Source organism: Solea solea, chromosome 9, assembly GCF_958295425.1.
Source record: "Solea solea chromosome 9, fSolSol10.1, whole genome shotgun sequence".
NCBI classification, from domain to species: Eukaryota; Metazoa; Chordata; class Actinopteri; order Pleuronectiformes; family Soleidae; genus Solea; species Solea solea.
This window is the reverse complement of record NC_081142.1, coordinates 5202984-5222606: the sequence shown is the minus strand read 5'-3', so window position 1 is coordinate 5222606 and position 19623 is coordinate 5202984. Positions and strand designations below refer to the sequence as shown.

At 39.1% G+C, this 19623-nt stretch overlaps 1 protein-coding gene across 1 annotated transcript in view; it reads left to right on the top strand.

Annotated features, from left to right (window-relative positions):
- Window positions 1-613: 613 nt before the first annotated feature.
- si:dkey-110c1.10 (unconventional myosin-Vb) overlaps window positions 614-19623 on the top strand; it is a 32046-nt gene continuing 13036 nt past the window's right edge. The window contains exons 1-32 of the mRNA XM_058637582.1: window positions 614-738; window positions 1367-1477; window positions 1582-1750; window positions 2765-2909; window positions 2999-3155; window positions 3546-3689; window positions 3795-3876; window positions 4469-4576; window positions 4696-4808; window positions 5139-5407; window positions 5478-5559; window positions 5879-6019; window positions 6708-6839; window positions 6957-7040; window positions 7156-7275; window positions 7373-7470; window positions 7544-7630; window positions 8154-8474; window positions 9286-9442; window positions 9568-9807; window positions 9879-10088; window positions 10431-10524; window positions 10614-10762; window positions 10858-11073; window positions 11333-11433; window positions 11563-11677; window positions 12032-12137; window positions 12526-12654; window positions 13460-13611; window positions 13845-13928; window positions 14378-14510; window positions 14595-14892. Coding sequence (XP_058493565.1) covers window positions 712-738; window positions 1367-1477; window positions 1582-1750; window positions 2765-2909; window positions 2999-3155; window positions 3546-3689; window positions 3795-3876; window positions 4469-4576; window positions 4696-4808; window positions 5139-5407; window positions 5478-5559; window positions 5879-6019; window positions 6708-6839; window positions 6957-7040; window positions 7156-7275; window positions 7373-7470; window positions 7544-7630; window positions 8154-8474; window positions 9286-9442; window positions 9568-9807; window positions 9879-10088; window positions 10431-10524; window positions 10614-10762; window positions 10858-11073; window positions 11333-11433; window positions 11563-11677; window positions 12032-12137; window positions 12526-12654; window positions 13460-13611; window positions 13845-13928; window positions 14378-14510; window positions 14595-14892 — 4574 coding nt within the window. The 5' untranslated portion in view covers window positions 614-711. The remainder of the gene's footprint in view (window positions 739-1366; window positions 1478-1581; window positions 1751-2764; window positions 2910-2998; window positions 3156-3545; window positions 3690-3794; window positions 3877-4468; window positions 4577-4695; window positions 4809-5138; window positions 5408-5477; window positions 5560-5878; window positions 6020-6707; window positions 6840-6956; window positions 7041-7155; window positions 7276-7372; window positions 7471-7543; window positions 7631-8153; window positions 8475-9285; window positions 9443-9567; window positions 9808-9878; window positions 10089-10430; window positions 10525-10613; window positions 10763-10857; window positions 11074-11332; window positions 11434-11562; window positions 11678-12031; window positions 12138-12525; window positions 12655-13459; window positions 13612-13844; window positions 13929-14377; window positions 14511-14594; window positions 14893-19623) is intronic.

Below are 19623 nucleotides of genomic sequence, written 5' to 3'. Positions count from 1 at the left end.
TAAAAATATTTCAAATCTCATATCTCAGGAACACTTCCAGGGATTCTTTTCAAAGTTTTATAAAAAAAAAACCATTCACCTGTACTCAAAGATGAACTGATAAGATTTTTTACTTTATTCCGACCATTAAAATTAGTTTGATCTTAACATCTCAGGTGCACCTTTAGGAAACTCCAATAAAGCGTTGACTTGGACACGTTTCACATCACCTGTCAACATCTCAGAAAGACCACAGAATTCTTTCAAATGTGGTACAAAGGTTCACTTGGACACAAAGATGAACTGAACACATCCTTTGATATTTGGAGACTCACCGATTAATCGCTCACATTTGGTTGGTCAAAGGTCGTGGTGGCCTCATGAACATGTTTTAGCATCTTCATGGAGATTACATGGTACTTGTGTAGACAGAACTCCTTAAATCTGTAATAAGATGTCTTATTAGTTATTATGTTTAGTGTTTCTGGCAGCAATAATCAAAATGAGATAACGCCTTCATCCATTTGCTGCATCCCCCTACAGATTAACAGTTAACTTGATGCTGCATATTCATTTTACGTGAGCCCGGACAAAGGGCAAAATGCTGTTCTCTGCTCACAGAGTGGCTCTGCACATGAGCTGAGGATACACCGGCTCTTTCTTCACACGTTTGAATGTTGCCTTTTCTGTTGTTCCAGATCATTTCTCTCCTCACGATTTCAATTAGATGAAATGGCAACACTAGAACTATACAGCAAGGTAAGACTGGATTTAATTGTGTGTGTGTGTGTGTGTGTTAGTTAAGCCTAAAATGATGTTCCCTTTTTTTCTATGCTGCAGTTATATTAAAGTGTTGTATGTGTATGACTATCTGTCATGTCTCATTTAGTGTCCACACATTACCTTTCATGTTTTTTTGTGTGTTCTCGAGCCAGTAATTCACTGTTAGTTTACTGTTATTTATACATGTTATGTGTTAAAGTCATAAGTTTGTTTTGTAAGTCACATGTAAGTCATGTTTACTACGAGTCACAATGTTTAAAATCTAAAAACAAACTAAACATATTTGTAAAACGGACACATCAGTCACTGAATTAGGCTTACTTGGTGTATACAATAACTAATCCATTCGGGTAATTTAGAGAGGGATGACCAAAGTTAAATTTTAACACCGTTTAGGAGCCTTTTATGCTGATGGGTGACAAATCTGTTGTCAGGGTGGGGTCAGATGTTGAGTCATGTAACTGAACAGACAGAAGCAAAATGACTCTCTTCTCTTTCGGACTTCAGCACAAGCCACGTGCTTGAAAAGCAGAATGGATCTATTTCCATTTTTTTATTATTCAGTTCGATTTCTTTTCTTTACAATGATCTGTTTCTTTACTAGGGAGCGAGTGTGTGGATTCCTGACCCAGATGCAGTCTGGGTTTCAGCCCAGCTCCTCCAGGACTACACTCCTGGAGTGAAACATCTGCAGCTTCAGCTCTCTAATGGAAAGGTGAAACACACACACACACACACACACACAGCTGCAGTGTCAACACTGTAATATCAGTTGAAACACTTACTGGACAAACTGAGCTTAATTTCCCCCTTTGATAGGAGGTTCATTGCGCAGTGGGCTCTCCCTCTGATCTCCCACCACTGGGGAATCCTGACATCCTGGAGGGGGAAAATGATCTCACAGCTCTCAGCTTCCTCCATGAGCCGGCTGTCCTGCACAACCTGCGGGTTCGGTTCCTGGACTACAGCAGCATTTACACCTACTGTGGTGAGTGCAGACAACAGAGGGAGATTTAATGAGATCCGGTGAATTGGAATCTGCATGATTATAGCCCATAATGTCAACTTAACTATACTAGAGGTCAAAGGTTGACATTCAAGCAACTCCCTCACTGCCACTGGTTGAACATGTTACATATTTTCTGCTCACTAGATCATATCACAGGTTTTTTTATCCTCTCACTTGCCATTTTGATCAAATGTGCCTTTTAATTTACTTGACATTTGGTCAAGTTGTGCCCTGAAACTTTATAAATTTCATTTCTCATCGATAAAAATCTGGTTTCTACTGACCTTGTCTTGCTGCAGTACTGTACAATAAATAAAATATTTCATTCATAATAATTGTGAGTGCTTGGTTTGAGTTTGATAAAGCTGAGCCGAGTGTTTTTCATTTAGATTTAGATTATTATTATTATTTTTTTTGTAAATTACATCCACTATGAAGGTTGTGTTTTTGGCCTCGTTTGTTTCTTTGACTGAACTGAATGAGCAGCATAACTCATAAAGTAAATGACAGACTTAGATCAAATACTGTAGGTGAAGAAACGATTAGGGTCACACAAACAGAATTAGAGATTTAAAAATATGAAATAATTTAATTGTGTAAACCTTGTGAGAATAGCGAATGTATTGACACTGTGAGACACTCAGTAGCCTATAGGTAGAAGTTTGCACTCTCCAAGTGCTTTCTCCCATTTCACCTGTGTAATATTGTTACACATGTAGTGGTGATTGGCAGTGGTACCACACAGTACGAGGCTTCTTGGTCAGAATCTCAGGTCAACCAGGGCCCATTTTTGTGGTGTTTGCATTTTCATGTTTCATATTCATAGTCTGCATTAGTTTTCTCTGATTACTTCAGCTTCCTTCCGCAGTTCAAAGACATGCAGATTGCAGTTAGGTTAATTGAAGACATAAAATGAACTGTCGTGGCCCTCAAAGAATGTAAGATGGATGTTTCAATATATGCCCCCAATATAATTCTCTCCTGTTATTCCAGGTATTGTTTTAGTGGCCATCAACCCCTACGACCAGCTCCACATATATGGCGAGGAGGTGATAGACGCCTACAGTGGTCAGGACATGGCTGAAATGGAACCTCACATCTTCTCAGTGGCAGAGGAAGCTTACCGCACTATGACCAGGTCAGAGCTCATGGAACAGAGGTCAGGTGTCTGCTGACACTCGCACTGTAATGTTAACATTACTCATTTCACTGTCTCGGTGTTGGCAGAGAGGAGAAGAACCAGTCCATCATCATCAGTGGAGAGTCCGGCTCAGGGAAAACTGTCTCTGCCAAATTCACCATGCGATACTTTGCCGTGGTCGGAGGAGCAGCACAGCAGACCAGTGTGGAGGAGAGAGTTCTCGCTTCAAACCCCATCATGGAGGTGAGTTTGTCTTACTCTCGCTCATTATTCATTCATAAGTACATTCCTATAGTTTTTCTTAATTTTTTTCCTCAACAAAGTTGATAAAAAATCTCCTCAGAGTCTTTATTTTAAAATATCATAATGCTTTTTAAAACAATGTTATAAATGATAACATGTTATCATCAATCAAATCTTATAACATTATACAGTTGTAAAAATTGTTATATTCCTCAAACACGTCAGCAGTGATATGTGTGTAACAGTTTGTAGATTATTTTTCACATAAGAATAAATCCTAGGTAAGAAAACATTCATGAATTCATTAAAAAAAAAAACAGTATTTTTAGGGAGAAATGTGTTGGTGAATGATGTCCAGTATTAATAATACTTTTATAACCTTGTTTACAGTCTATTGGGAACGCTAAAACTACCCGAAATGACAACAGCAGTCGTTTTGGGAAATACATTGAGATTGGCTTTGGCAGAAAGGGCGACATCATTGGAGCAAAAATGAGGACATACCTTCTGGAGAAGTCAAGAGTTGTCTTCCAGGTAAACAAAGACAGAACTGACCATACAAACACATCCATTGTTGAAAGATTTCCACAAATGTCATATTCTTATTCTTATATATATGTATATTTGTGTGTACAAAAGGCCTCATCAGAGAGAAACTACCATATCTTCTATCAGCTGTGTGCCTCCAGAGAGCTTCCTGAGATGAGAGCACTCAAACTGGGTGAGACTTTATCACACCCCCCACTGAGGCCCCACCCCCCCACCAAAAACTAATGTTTGCACCATATCCATCCACTCCAGAGTCCATAATGTACAGCAGTGATTCCCAAACTCTAGGGTTTGATCAAAAGAGCATAAAACAGGGGAGAATAAAACAGCACTTTTTATCCCTGCCTCCAACCACAATTTAGCAGCAGGCTTTGGGCCATTTGACTATTTCCTCCTCCTTTTATTACTCTCACTAGACAAACAAGAGTGTATTAAATCATATAGCATTGTTATTTTTTAGTATAATAGTATTTTTTGGGGAAAAACTGCATCAGAATACGTATCAAATCACCAGATTATTGTCAGAGCACAGTCTTTTTGCCAGCAGCATCATGGATGGACATTATTTATATGTACTTAACTTTCATCGGCAGCATTATCCTCTATGAGAGTTTAATTAAAAGAAAGGGCAGCCTGAGCAACAGCTGCAGATTATGACTTTGATTTATTTATGTTACTGCCTGTTATGGAACTTGTTGTGAGTCTTCAGTTAAGTTTGGATTTAAATAAATCATGATGTGTCACACACTTCCTCCCTTGTCCAGATGCACCTGAGCATTTCTACTACACCAACCAGGGAGGAGAGATGCTGATACCTGGCACTGATGATGCGTCAGACCTGGAGCGCACTCGCAATGCTTTTATCATTCTGGGTACTTGAATTCACACAAACACTATATGTCAATTTCATACATTTGAGGATGCAATGAGTGTGTGTCTTTATTATGGAAATAAAACAAACCTGCTTGGTTATGTTTATTGAAACCTGCAGGTGTGCAGCCTGACCAGCAGATGGAGCTTTTCAGGATCCTTTCAGCTGTTCTTCACTTGGGAAATGTCAACATCCAATCCAGTGGGAGAAACTCAGATAAGAGTTACATTGATGTAAGGAAGTTATTCATAGTGTACTAATATGTGCTGTTTATTTTCATAATAACAGTCAGTATAATGACCTGCCTGGAGAAACTAGAACCTTTCCTGGGTTTTCTTGTTTTCTTTTTATCAACCTCTTGCTGCAATTATTTTATTGTTGAATAGATTTTTCTGTGGGTTATTTATTTTGTCTACATTTCGGGTTGTTGTTGTAATTATGGGGCAGTTTTTATTTTTTAAATTTTTTTAAAAGTTTAAAAGTGCTCTATAGATTATAGTTAAGCACTTTGAGGCACATTTTACAGACAGTCATAACTGAGCTGTTTGCCTCTCATTTCTCAGACAGGTGACCGCTCTCTGGCTGTCTTTTCCAAACTACTTGGAGTTGAAGGACCACAGATGGCTCACTGGCTGTGTCACCGCAGATTGACAGTAGGGGGAGAGATGCTGGTCAAACCCAGGTCTGGGCAGCAGGCTGTAGAGGCCAGAGATGCTCTGGCTAAACACATCTATGGTCAGTTGTTTTCATGGACTGTGCACAGGCTCAACTCTGCACTCCGCTCCCAGAGTGGACAGACAAAATCCTTTATTGGGGTGCTGGATATTTATGGGTGAGTGTCATGGCACAGCACAGGTTTGCAGTGTCTAGTTGAAATCTGACTTGTCTCTCTCTTGGAGCAGGTTTGAGACCTTTGATCGGAACAGTTTTGAGCAGTTCTGTATAAATTATGCAAATGAAAAGCTACAGCAGCAGTTCAACAGGGTGAGTTACAATGAGGACGTGTCCTGTCCACTGTCCTTTTGTCCCTCAAGTGCCAGCAGCAAAACTATTGTTATTGTTAATAATATGTCACTGTCTTTTAAATTTACCGTGTCACTTATTGCAACTAACTCCTGTAAACTGAATTCCCCGGTGGCGATGCCAACACAGATGAAATATGCATCATCTTATTATCTTCTCCACAAGTTGTTCACTCTTTTTTTACATGTTTTTGTATGGACGTCTGTTTCAGTAGCTCAGCGGTGGATCACCACAGCTGCTCAGACATACTCGAGCTAAATGATCCTGTGTTTGTCTGCAGCATGTGTTCCACTTGGAGCAGGAGGAGTATATACGAGAGGAACTGGCCTGGAGCAGGATTGAGTTCAGTGACAATCAGCCGTGCATCAACCTCATAGAAGGACAACTGGGGCTGTTAGATCTGTTAGATGAAGAATGCAGGGTCAGTCTTTCTCTTTTTTAAAACTTTTTAGAACTTTTTAAAGCTGTATCTTTCCATGTTTTCCGGGGAAACTGCATGCAACTATTAGAACTATTAGAAACCTACTCTGTTATATTAAATATTCAATGATATTTAATGTTACATACCTTGATTATGCTCTTCAGTGGTAGTTTAGCGCTCTCTCTCAGCAGCGATACTGGCTATGCATAGTTTGTGTAAAAAATCCAGATTACATTTTAAATGTGAAAGAAAACTAATTAAAATAAAACACAAACATCCAACCCACCACACACCAACAAGACCTACACATTATGTGCAGACATGTCATTCTTCCACATACAATATTTGTATTTCTCTGTGTTAGAAAACACTTTTTTCATTAGATCCTCCTGTTTTTTTGTTGACTGATTATTATGTAAATCTTGAGTTTTACTTTAGAGACGGAGCTTTTATTTTGTAGCTGATTTTATTTTCCAAAATTTGGAGAAACAGCAGAATTTTCAGTTAAGGTTGAGTTCTAAAATTAAATAAAATAAGCATTAAAATGCACATGTTTGTGTCTTGTAAACCAATGATGGTGAGGCCTAAATGAAAAATAAATAGTTAACACAGAACAGAAATCTGAAAGCCATTAGTTCGACCTTCTAGTAGTGATCATATGTTGTGACTGTGACATGTTTATAATCAGATGCCTAAAGGCTCAGCTGAGAGCTGGGTGCAAAAGCTGTACGACCAGCACCTGAGCAGCAGACCTCACCCTCACTTCCAGAAACCTCGCATGTCAAACACGGCTTTCATCATTCTGCACTTTGCTGACACGGTGAGTGATGGAGTTATTCCATTTACTCTGTTCATCCGCCGGTCATTGCAGTTTCTTCTGTCTTTCTAAGTCATGACTGTCGTCGACAAGCAATTCGTGACTCTTGTGTTTGTTCAGGTTCAGTATGAATGTGACGGCTTTTTAGACAAGAACCGAGACACAGTCTTTGAGGAGCTCGTCAACATTCTGAAAGCAAGTCAGGTAGGATGCACCTTAATACGGCCTATCGAAGATTCATTTCATTCCCATCAATAGAAATAACCACCTGTGTGTGTGTGTGTGTGTGTGTGTGTGTGTGTGTGTGTGTGTGTGTCAGTCTGAGCTTGTGGCTGAGTTGTTTCAGCAGCAGGAGAACACGAGGTCTGCTGTGGCCAATGGAAGCGTTCGCTCAGGGAAAAGATCCACCAGAGAACACAAACTCACCGTGGGCTTCCAGGTGAGCTGTTCACCATCTTCATGTACTGCATCGTTATGTCTTGGTTGAGCAATGAGTTTTATATCGATTACACTTGGCTCTGGTTTGTTCCTGTCAGTTCCGTCAGTCCTTACAGATGCTGATGGACACCCTGAACAGCACCACTCCTCACTATGTCCGCTGCATTAAACCCAATGATCTCAAACAGCCATTTATGTGAGTCCCTGTCCTCACTCTTGAGTCTGTTCACATTTTACTTTGTGTTAATCATCTTCTCCGTCTCTGTCAGGTTTGACCCCAAGAGGATAGTCCAACAGCTGAGAGCGTGTGGAGTGTTGGAGACTATTCGTATCAGTGCTGCAGGTTTTCCATCCAGGTCCTGAACCCTTACTTCCCAACATAGAGGAGAGAATAAAACATTCATTTTATTGAGGTTGCAACCAGAGTGTAACTGTTAAAAAAGGAGGATTTGAGCAGTTGCAGTTTCTCTTGAGGGCGAGAAGTTTAGCGTTTACCTTTGATAAATGAAAGTCTTAGATACCGACGTTACAGACTGATAAATAATCCAAAAAAGTGATTTTAATATTTTAATATAAAAACACTAAATGGGGAGAGAATAAAGTGGTATAAATGCTCTTCAAGATGATGCATCCAATGCCTTATTCATTTATTTTTATCAGGCATATTAGACTCGTCCATTTGGGCGGATGTAACGTTGTGCTGCAAGATGGCAGCCTCTGTAAAGCAAGACCAACCAAACAATTTTATTTTAAAGTGATTATTATACACTTATATACACACTGTATAGGTTATATGTTAAATGTTTATCCTAAATGTTGATCTTTTACAGAACTTTTAAGTTAATTCAGTCCTTTAACATTTAAAAACTGTGTTTGCAGGTGGACATATGAGGAATTCTTCAGCAGGTACCGTGTTCTTCTCCGAGGGTCTCAGAGTCAACAAGAGGCCCAGGCCTTGTGCAGAGGGACCCTCCCTCAGGTCATCACCGACCCGGACCAGTACTGCTTTGGGAAAACTAAAGTATTCTTCAGAGCCGGTCAGGTGGCTCTCCTGGAGAGGCTAAGAGGCGAGAGGCTACATGTGGCTGCAGTGAGCATCCAGAGCCGGGTCAGAGGATGGCTGTCACGGATCAGATACAACAAAATCCTCCGGGCAACTGTCACCATACAGAGATACAGCAGAGGAGCTTTGGCCAGACGGTGAGGGTAGAAATACAGAACTAAGCAAAAGTCTCTGGTCATCACCAGCTTTCTTTGTTTTTATGTCTGTCAAATTTTCAGATTATTGGAATGATATGATTTAAAGTTGGTCTTTTATATTAGCAGGTTGTCAGCGAGTTAAAGTCAAACAACATATGTTTGTTATGCTTAGGCATGACGTGAATGAACCTGGTGTAATAGACCTTTTTTACAGCAGATAGTAGGACAAACATAGGTGTTACTAATATTCATAATTAAGAGCCAGGGTCGTGCTATTGTTCAAGTGTCGGTCACACTAAATGCTCGACATGAATCTGTAGAAGCTGCTTTTTATTTTTTTGGATGTACTCCATTAAAGTGATTGATAAATATTTATACTCCAAGATCATTATAGCTTTGATAAAGGAAAAAAAACAACTTTTACTTTTACACAGCATTTGTAAACAGAAATTATGCAGCATTATTTGTATGCTGTCAAACAATACTATCAGACCTGACTGATGGAGCGATTGCATGTGTACAGCAGCAGCGCAGGGGCGGGTGGGGACAAGGCGCGTTTATCCCGTCAAAGTGCTGCATGACTGTGTTTTCTGAGCAGTAGAATTCACCACTAAAACTTTTCATGGGCACATGGGTTTTCATTCATACTTGGTAGCTGTCTCATTAAAAAATAATATAATTAGAAACACAGACTGTTATGTGGAGATGATCTGCTTTATCCGTCTTGTGTGGCATGAATCTAAACTACATTTTGCTTATATTTAAAAGTTACACACTACAGTTTAATTCAATATTATTTGTCTCTTTGCAGACTGGCCCTGACCCTGCGCTACACCAAGGCTGCATTAGTGATCCAGAAGACCTTCCGCATGGTGATGGTCCGACAGTTGTTCCTCTTGATTCGTCAGGCAACTATCACCATCCAGGCCTTCACTCGGGGAACACTGGCGCGTTGCAGATGCAGACTGGTACCACCATCTTAAATCACAAATCTCCTCTTGCCTATTTCAAATGTGCTTTTTATGGTTATTATAGGATACAGAGATACAAGCTGAACTGATGAAAAGGTTAAACACTATTCTCTTCTCCCCAGCTGGTGGCAGAGCGTGCTGCAGTGTTGCTTCAGGCAAGAGTGCGTGGCTGGTTGGCGAGGAAGGAATACGTGCGTGTGCGTGCGGCCGTGGTTTTTATGCAGTGCTGCGTGCGCCGCAGAGCTGCCAGGACACAACTGCTGAAACTGAAGACCGAGGCTCGCTCAGTGGAGAAATACAGGGAGCTCAACAAGGGCATGGAAGTGAAACTGATGCAGCTGCAGTTACGAGCAGATCAGGCGGTGGGTGAAGGGCCTCAGAGGTGTGTGACCCTGTGTTTGAATCCTTAGCATCTGTGTTTTTATGTGTCCAGGCCAGAGAGAGCGCTGCTTTGAGAGAGAACCAGTGTGCAGAGCGAGTGGCCTTCAATGCTGAGCTGGAGGCTCTGAGGGTGAAGATTCAGAAACTGGAGAGTCAAAAACAGGAGCAATCCCAGCCATGCTCAGACATCAGTGAGAAGGAAGAGGAGAAAAGGAGGAGAGCTGAGGAAAAAGCTGCGCAGGAGATTCTTCAACTCACTCAAGTAGGCCAGAGATCCAGAGATCTTTCATTTTCACCGATCAATAATTTCTTTAGGCTGATTCAATTCACAGAAGGATTTTTTGTCTGCACTGCACTTACATATTTTAAGTAATGTATAAACTAAATAAATAATACATGAGAAAACCAAACTCTGTCTTTAATTGCAGTTGGCAGCTTTTATTATATTTCTGAGAAATGTGTAAACGTCCATATATAAGTAATAACTGGCTAATAAATTAAAAAAGTATTTGTCCAATGCCATTTATTAAAAAGACGGCAAAGATGAAACGTTGTGATTTCCAGAGGTTTTAATGGTGGATTCTTCTTCTCTTACATTTTAAAGCAGTTGCAGACCCTGCAGAGAGAAAAGGACAGTTTTCACACAGAGAGAGAGGAACTCTCTGCTCAGTTACTTGAACAAGAAAAAGCACAAGAAGGTGAGTTCTTACTTTACAGCATCATACACTCTGTTCCTTTTTTTTATTTCTCACTTTTGCTATTCTTTCCTCATCTCCTGTGTGTGTAGAGTGTGTGAATCAGGCTGTGACTCAGGCAAGTGCAGCTCTGACGGCGGAGCTGGACGAAGAGAGGCGAAGGTACCAGTGTCTCCTGAGGGAGTACACCAGGCTGGAGCAGAGATATGACAACCTCAGAGAGATGAGTCTTCTCACCAAGGTTTGTCACCACACCAAGACACGGGGTTTTACTTATTCCCCATAAACTTCCATCCTAGTTACTGAGAGAATTGTCTCTCTCTCCCATCACGACAGAACCCCAAAGGCCACACAAGGACAGACTCCTCCCAAAGTCTGTGCCCGGAGCCTCTCTCTCCCTCACCTTCCATGCTGTCACTCCAGTCTCTCACTCCTCTCTCCCTGTCACCCGTCCCATCTGCTTTGCCTTCTCCGGAGGAGGTGCGGAGGGTCAGCGTAACGTCTCCGCGCTTTGAGAGGAGCTTCTCAGTGGGGAGCCAAGAAACACCGATGGTGAGAGGATATGAAAGTAAAAAGATGGAATGGGAAAGAAGAAGCTGCTCATGTTTGTGTGAATTAGACCCCAATTAACATGTGGAGGAATGCATGATATTAGGAGTTAAACATAATCCGTGTATGTGATCAGCTAATGCATTTTCTGTGTTATTTATTCTTTAAAATAAATGTTATATATATTATATATATATACATATCATGTCAATATAGTTCTGGCAACAGTGTCTCACTGTTGTGTACATGTTTGTTCTGACAGGAGCAGTTAATGGAGAAGATGAATGTGTCCAAAGACCCCACAGTGAAGATGAGAGGCGAGGACCTGGCTCATGCCTACGACGCTGTGCGAGTGGCCAACAAGTGAGTCTGTCGTCTGTCACTGCTGACTCATTCCCTTCAGTGCATTAACTTTTCCCTGTCACTTTGAGAAGTTGTGATATTAAATATGGTGGACGGACTTTGATTTCACTCGTCCTCTGTCTGTGTCAGGTTTCTGGAGAGTCAGTTGCGTAAGCAGCGCAGCCAGTGGGAGGAGGAGACGGAGGCTCTGAGGAACCAGCTCACACAGGCAGTGTCTGCTTCCTCCTCCACTGCACAGCAGCAGGTATGGACTAATTAAAGCTGTCACCTTAATACACCATTGGACACCATGGAAAGACAAACTGAGTCCTAATTACCCGTTGTTTCTACATTATCACACATATTATATTTGTGAGAGGAAATTCTAACCTTCAGCCAACTTTAAGTTTAATTACATATTCTTTTTGACCTGTTTGATAGATCTTAATCTACAAATCTGTCCCCATTGTCCTCACTACCTTTTACATTTGTCATCTTTACCCCTACCTTACATGACATGCCGTAACTAAAACCAGGTCCCTGGTGATGCTGTTTACTCCACTGTTTGCACTCACTCTAAGTAAGTTTGGCTAAAATGTGAGTGTGTTTGTGTGTGAAGTGTCAGCAGGAGCTTCTCGAGGCCAGAGAGCAGGAGTGTGTCAGGCTGAGGAGAGAACTGAAGGAGCTCAGGAGCACATCGTCACTCAGACAACTTCTCACCCAAAGTAAGGGTTCACTTTCAGAGTAAAGGCTCAGTACAGAGGCATCAGTGTTTGTGTGAACTTTGAACTGATTTTGAAGTGACGTATTTCCTAATTTCACAAATTCAATCCAATTTTAAACATTTTGAGTACTTTTTGCTAGGGTGTGTTTATATAGTTGGAGAACTATTATTATTATTATTTATTTATTTTACATCAGATTGCCTAGATGTGCTGGAAAAAAGGATATCAGACACTCTATGTTGCACATTTCTATAGCCTCTGTGTATACTGTATGTTTAAACATAGTAATGGAAAAGCAGCCGAAATGCTCTTTGTTAAAATATCCACCTTCCATTTGTACAAATATTTTTGTGGTTCTTTTTAAAAAAAAACACATTTCTGTTGTCAGCTTTGATCCCAGACATTCAATCTCTGTCGTCGTCCTTGTCCTCGTCTCGACCAAAGGCAGCAGCAGTCTCTGGTTTACTGGAATGTAGGAGGAGAGATGAAACAAAGTTAATCAAGAACCTCATCACAGGTGAGACTGACCTCTGACCTCTGACCTCTGATGCCTGCTTTCTTCTTCACCTACACAGTTTCCCCCCCACTGGTGTACAGGTGTTTGAAGTATTCTACAAAAAGGGTTATGATGAAAGGATGAGGCTAATTAATGTTCTTTACAGCTCACTGGCTCAACTTAACCTCTATGCACTTTTCCAGCTTTATCAAATTGAATATTTTATCATTGTGTGAAAAAGGCAACCTTTCTATTATAAGACATTATGTAGCCTCTCAGGGACCGTGAAGAGGATAAATATATTTCACTATAATAAAGGTTGGACCGGAGTTACACTCACCTGCCACTTTATTATTTCAACTGCACAGTAATATCAAATCAGCCAATCACAGAGCAGCAACTTGGGCATTTAGGCATGTGGACATGCTCAATTGAACCTGCTGAAGTTGAAACTAAGCACCAGAATGAGGGGAAAAAAGTGAGATAAACACGGTGAAAGTGACTCTGAATGTGGCAGACAGGCTGGTCTGAGTTTTGTACACACAACCATTTCTAGTGTTTACAGAGAATTCTGATAAAGAGAAAGTATTCAGTGAGCAGCAGTTCTCAAAAGTGAGCGTATTTTGATTTCCAGAGTGTCTTGATTTATTCCCCAAAAGTGGGACAGTTGTGTTCTGACAGTTTGTGTTACAGCCTTGTACGTGATGCTCAGGATCAAGAAGTAAAAACTCTGTGGCATTTGAGTGCTAAACTCCTCTCTGACTGACATTTATGACCTGACCACGTTTGCTCTGTTGTGCTGTTGTTCTCTCTGTCTGTGATCCAGACATCCGCGTTGACAGCGCCCTGACTCTGCCTCCTGGTCTGCCTGCCAGCGTGCTTTTCCTGTGTGTCCGCCAGGCTGACTGCAGCAGAGACCAAAGTCAGGTTCACTTGCTCTGCAGCGCCGCTGTCACTGCAATGAAGGCAGCTCTGAAGGTAACCTGAGATCTGAACCCACTCACTGGACCATATGTTTGAGGATTCATGTGTCAGAACAGTTCATGTACTGTCAGCTGGATTGTGACTTTCAGAAACCACTAACTTTGAAACACTTTCCTGTGACTGCCTCTGATGGTTGTGTCTCTCTATAAACCACAACTAAACAAAACACCATAACAATTGTTGATTTCCATGTGTCAATGTAACCTTTTTCTTGACCGTCTCTGCAGAAACATGGCAACAACGTAGACATGACAGCTCTGTGGCTGAAAAACGCTTGTGTGATGCACGACCTGTTGACTCAGCATTCCCAGGCAGGCAGGATCTACATATTTTCACATTTTTGGCTCTGAAAAAAGTCACATTATGTTCAAACCATATAAATCCAACATATTTGTGCATATTATAACATTTTCACCTATTTATATTGCCATTTGTTTAGCACCTAATATTATTTTCAACAAGTAAAATGGTCGTTTCCAAGATATATGTTTGATAAATGTATCATAACTTCATTTCACACAAGTTATTTAAAAAATATACACATGCAAAGGAAAAGAAGCAGGGCAGCAGTGCTGGTAATTCCAAGGCACTCTCTTTTAAAATATTTTAATTCCTTTATTAAAACAATTATTTCATGTTGAGCCCTTTGAAGTACTCACACACTGGCACATTAAAGTACATCTTGTTTTCGATTTTTTTCCCCTGATCAAATTCAATGTATATAATTTATTGTATGAATGAATGAATGATTGCATTTCAGACCCTTGACTCAGACAAAGTGATTCCACTGACGACTGACCTGAGTGACCTGATTCACACCCTGAGTAACCTTCGTATCCAGGCTTATCAGCAGCTCCTCTCCATCACAGAGACGCGCCTGCAGAACATCATAGGTACTGTACTGGTGACGATGAGGTGACTGATGCTGCACCTGCTCCTGTTATCTCACCTGTGTCTACCACCTCCTCTCCCCTCAGTTCCTGCCCTGTTAGAGTCTGAAACCATCCCAGGTCTGTCTGGCTCAGCGGTGAAGTTGGCATCATCCAGAAGGCGTTCAGGCTCGGATCCCAGGACACTGGCTGGTGTTCCTCACACAATGACACTGATGTTGAGGGAGTTGGAAGCCCTTTACTCCACCATGTCCTGCCAGGCTCTGCCCTCCACACTGATGGGACAGGCCTTTCACCAGCTCACCTACTTCATCTCTGCCTCTGGTCTCAACAACCTGCTGCTGCGGAAAGACATGTGCTGCTGGAGTCGTGGCATGCAAATACGGTATCAATACACGCCGAGTCAATGTCAGTCTTTAGATATCAGGGCAATTGATTGTGGTGATATATGAGGCTGATTTGGTTTCTCCCTGCCATCTGGTAAAATATGCAGTAACAGTTAGATTATAATAAACAATAACAACACTTACACTTGTCTCTGCAATCTGCATTTTGCATCTTCAGAACACTTTTTAAGTAAAAAGAACCAAAAAAAACCCCTTAATATTAAATACATGAAATAGATCATCCTGCAGGCGGGATTTGAACCCATAATCCTAGACCTGTTAGGCTAGTGCATAAACCATTAGGCCACTTGGCTAGAATCTGTCATGTTGTTGACATACTAACCTATGACATTTTTGACTGATTTTGGAAGACACACAATACTATGACTTTTTTGACTGATTTTGGACAACACACTATACTTTGACTTTTTTTGAATGATTTTGGAAGACATACTAACCTATGACTTTGTTGACTGATTTTGGACGACATACTAACCTATGACTTTTTTGACTGATTTTGGACGACATACTAAACTATGACATTTTTGTCAAATTTTGGACGACATACTAACCTATGACTTTGTTGACTGATTTTGGACGACATACTAACCTATGACTTTTTTGACTGATTTTGGACGACATACTAACCTATGACATTTTTGACTGATTTTGGAAGACACACAATACTATGACTTTTTTGACTGATTTTGGACAACACACTATACTTTGACTTTTTTTGAATGATTTTGGAAGACATACTAACCTATGACTTTGTTGACTGATTTTGGACGACATACTAACCTATGACTTTTTTGACTGATTTTGGACGACATACTAAACTATGACATTTTTGTCAAATTTTGGACGACATACTAACCTATGACTTTGTTGACTGATTTTGGACGACATACTAACCTATGACTTTGTTGACTGATTTTGGACGACATACTAACCTATGACATTTTTGACTGATTTTGGAAGACACACAATACTATGACTTTTTTGACTGATTTTGGACAACACACTATACTTTGACTTTTTTTGAATGATTTTGGAAGACATACTAACCTATGACTTTGTTGACTGATTTTGGACGACATACTAACCTATGACTTTTTTGACTGATTTTGGACGACATACTAAACTATGACATTTTTGTCAAATTTTGGACGACATACTAACCTATGACTTTGTTGACTGATTTTGGACGACATACTAACCTATGACTTTTTTGACTGATTTTGGACGACATACTAACCTATGACTTTGTTGACTGATTTTGGACGACATACTAACCTATGACATTTTTGTCAAATTTTGGACGACATACTAAACTATGACATTTTTGTCTCATTTTGGACGACATACTAAACTATGACATTTTTGTCTGATTTCGGACGACATACTAAACTATGACATTTTTGTCAAATTTTGGACGACATACTAAACTATGACATTTTTGACTGATTTTGGACGACATACTAAACTATGACATTTTTGTCACATTTTGGACGACATACTAACCTATGACTTTGATGACTGATTTTGGACGACATACTAACCTATGACTTTTTTGACTGATTTTGGACGACATACTAAACTATGACATTTTTGACTGATTTTGGACGACATACTAAACTATGGCATTTTTGTCAAATTTTGGACGACATACTAAACTATGACATTTTTAACTGATTTTGGACGACATACTAAACTATGACATTTTTGTCACATTTTGGACAACATACTAACCTATGACATTTTTGACTGATTTTGGACGACATACTAAACTATGACATTTTTGACTGATTTTGGACGACATACTAAACTATGACATTTTTGTCTCATTTCGGACGACATACTAAACTTTGACTTTTTTGACTGATTTTGGACGACATACTAAACTATGACATTTTTGTCAAATTTTGGACGACATACTAAACTATGACATTTTTGTTTAATTTCGGACGACATACTAAACTATGACATTTTTGACTGATTTTGGACGACATACTAAACTATGACATTTTTGTCACATTTTGGACGACATACTAAACTATGACATTTTTGACTGATTTTGGACGACATACTAAACTATGACATTTTTGTCACATTTTGGACGACATACTAACCTATGACTTTGTTGACTGATTTTGGACGACATACTAACCTATGACTTTTTTGACTGATTTTGGACGACATACTAAACTATGACATTTTTGTCACATTTTGGACGACATACTAACCTATGACTTTGTTGACTGATTTTGGACGACATACTAACCTATGACTTTTTTGACTGATTTTGGACGACATACTAAACTATGACATTTTTGTCAAATTTTGGACGACATACTAAACTATGACTTTTTTGACTGATTTTGGACGACATACTAAACTATGACATTTTTGTCAAATTTTGGACGACATACTAAACTATGACATTTTTGTCTCATTTTGGACGACATACTAAACTATGACATTTTTGTCAAATTTTGGACGACATACTAAACTATGACATTTTTGTCTCATTTCGGACGACATACTAAACTATGACATTTTTGTCAAATTTTGGACGACATACTAAACTATGACATTTTTAACTGATTTTGGACGACATACTAAACTATGACATTTTTGTCACATTTTGGACGACATACTAACCTATGACATTTTTGACTGATTTTGGACGACATACTAAACTATGACATTTTTGACTGATTTTGGACGACATACTAACCTATGACTTTTTTGACTGATTTTGGACGACATCCTAAACTATGACATTTTTGTCTCATTTCGGACGACATACTAAACTATGACATTTTTGTCTCATTTTGGACTACATACTAACCTATGACTTTTTTGACTGATTTTGGACGACATACTAAACTATGACATTTTTGTCACATTTTGGACGACATACTAAACTATGACATTTTTGACTGATTTTGGACGACATACTAAACTATGACATTTTTGTCACATTTTGGACGACATACTAAACTATGGCATTTTTGTCAAATTTTGGACGACATACTAAACTATGACATTTTTGTCTCATTTTGGACGACATACTAAACTATGACATTTTTGACTGATTTTGGACGACATACTAAACTATGACATTTTTGTCACATTTTGGACGACATACTAAACTATGACATTTTTGTCAAATTTTGGACGACATACATTTTTGACTGATTTTGGACGACATACTAAACTATGACATTTTTGTCAAATTTTGGACGACATACTAAACTATGACATTTTTGTCTCATTTTGGACGACATACTAAACTATGACATTTTTGACTGATTTTGGACGACATACTAAACTATGACATTTTTGTCACATTTTGGACGACATACTAAACTATGACATTTTTGTCAAATTTTGGACGACATACATTTTTGACTGATTTTGGACGACATACTAAACTATGACATTTTTGTCAAATTTTGGACGACATACTAAACTATGACATTTTTGTCTCATTTTGGACGACATACTAAACTATGACATTTTTGTCAAATTTTGGACGACATACTAAACTATGACATTTTTGTCTCATTTCGGACGACATACTAAACTATGACATTTTTGTCAAATTTTGGACGACATACTAAACTATGACATTTTTAACTGATTTTGGACGACATACTAAACTATGACATTTTTGTCACATTTTGGACGACATACTAACCTATGACATTTTTGACTGATTTTGGACGACATACTAAACTATGACATTTTTGACTGATTTTGGACGACATACTAACCTATGACTTTTTTGACTGATTTTGGACAACATACTAAACTATGACATTTTTGTCTCATTTCGGACGACATACTAAACTATGACATTTTTGTCTCATTTTGGACTACATACTAACCTATGACTTTTTTGACTGATTTTGGACGACATACTAAACTATGACATTTTTGTCACATTTTGGACGACATACTAAACTATGACATTTTTGACTGATTTTGGACGACATACTAAACTATGACATTTTTGTCACATTTTGGACGACATACTAAACTATGGCATTTTTGTCAAATTTTGGACGACATACTAAACTATGACATTTTTGTCTCATTTTGGACGACATACTAAACTATGACATTTTTGACTGATTTTGGACGACATACTAAACTATGACATTTTTGTCACATTTTGGACGACATACTAAACTATGACATTTTTGTCAAATTTTGGACGACATACATTTTTGACTGATTTTGGACGACATACTAAACTATGACATTTTTGTCACATTTTGGACGACATGCTAAACTATGACATTTTTGACTGATTTTGGACGACATACTAAACTATGACATTTTTGTCACATTTTGGACGACATACTAAACTATGACATTTTTGACTGATTTTGGACGACATACTAAACTATGACATTTTTGTCACATTTTGGACGACATACTAACCTATGACATTTTTGTCACATTTTGGACGACATACTAAACTATGACATTTTTTGTCAAATTTTGGACGACAGACTAACCTATGACATTTTTGTCTAATTTCGGACGACAGACTAAACTATGACATTTTTGACTGATTTTGGACGACATACTAAACTATGACATTTTTGTCACATTTTGGACGACATACTAAACTATGACATTTTTGACTGATTTTGAACGACATACTAAACTATGACATTTTTGTCACATTTTGGACGACATACTAACCTATGACT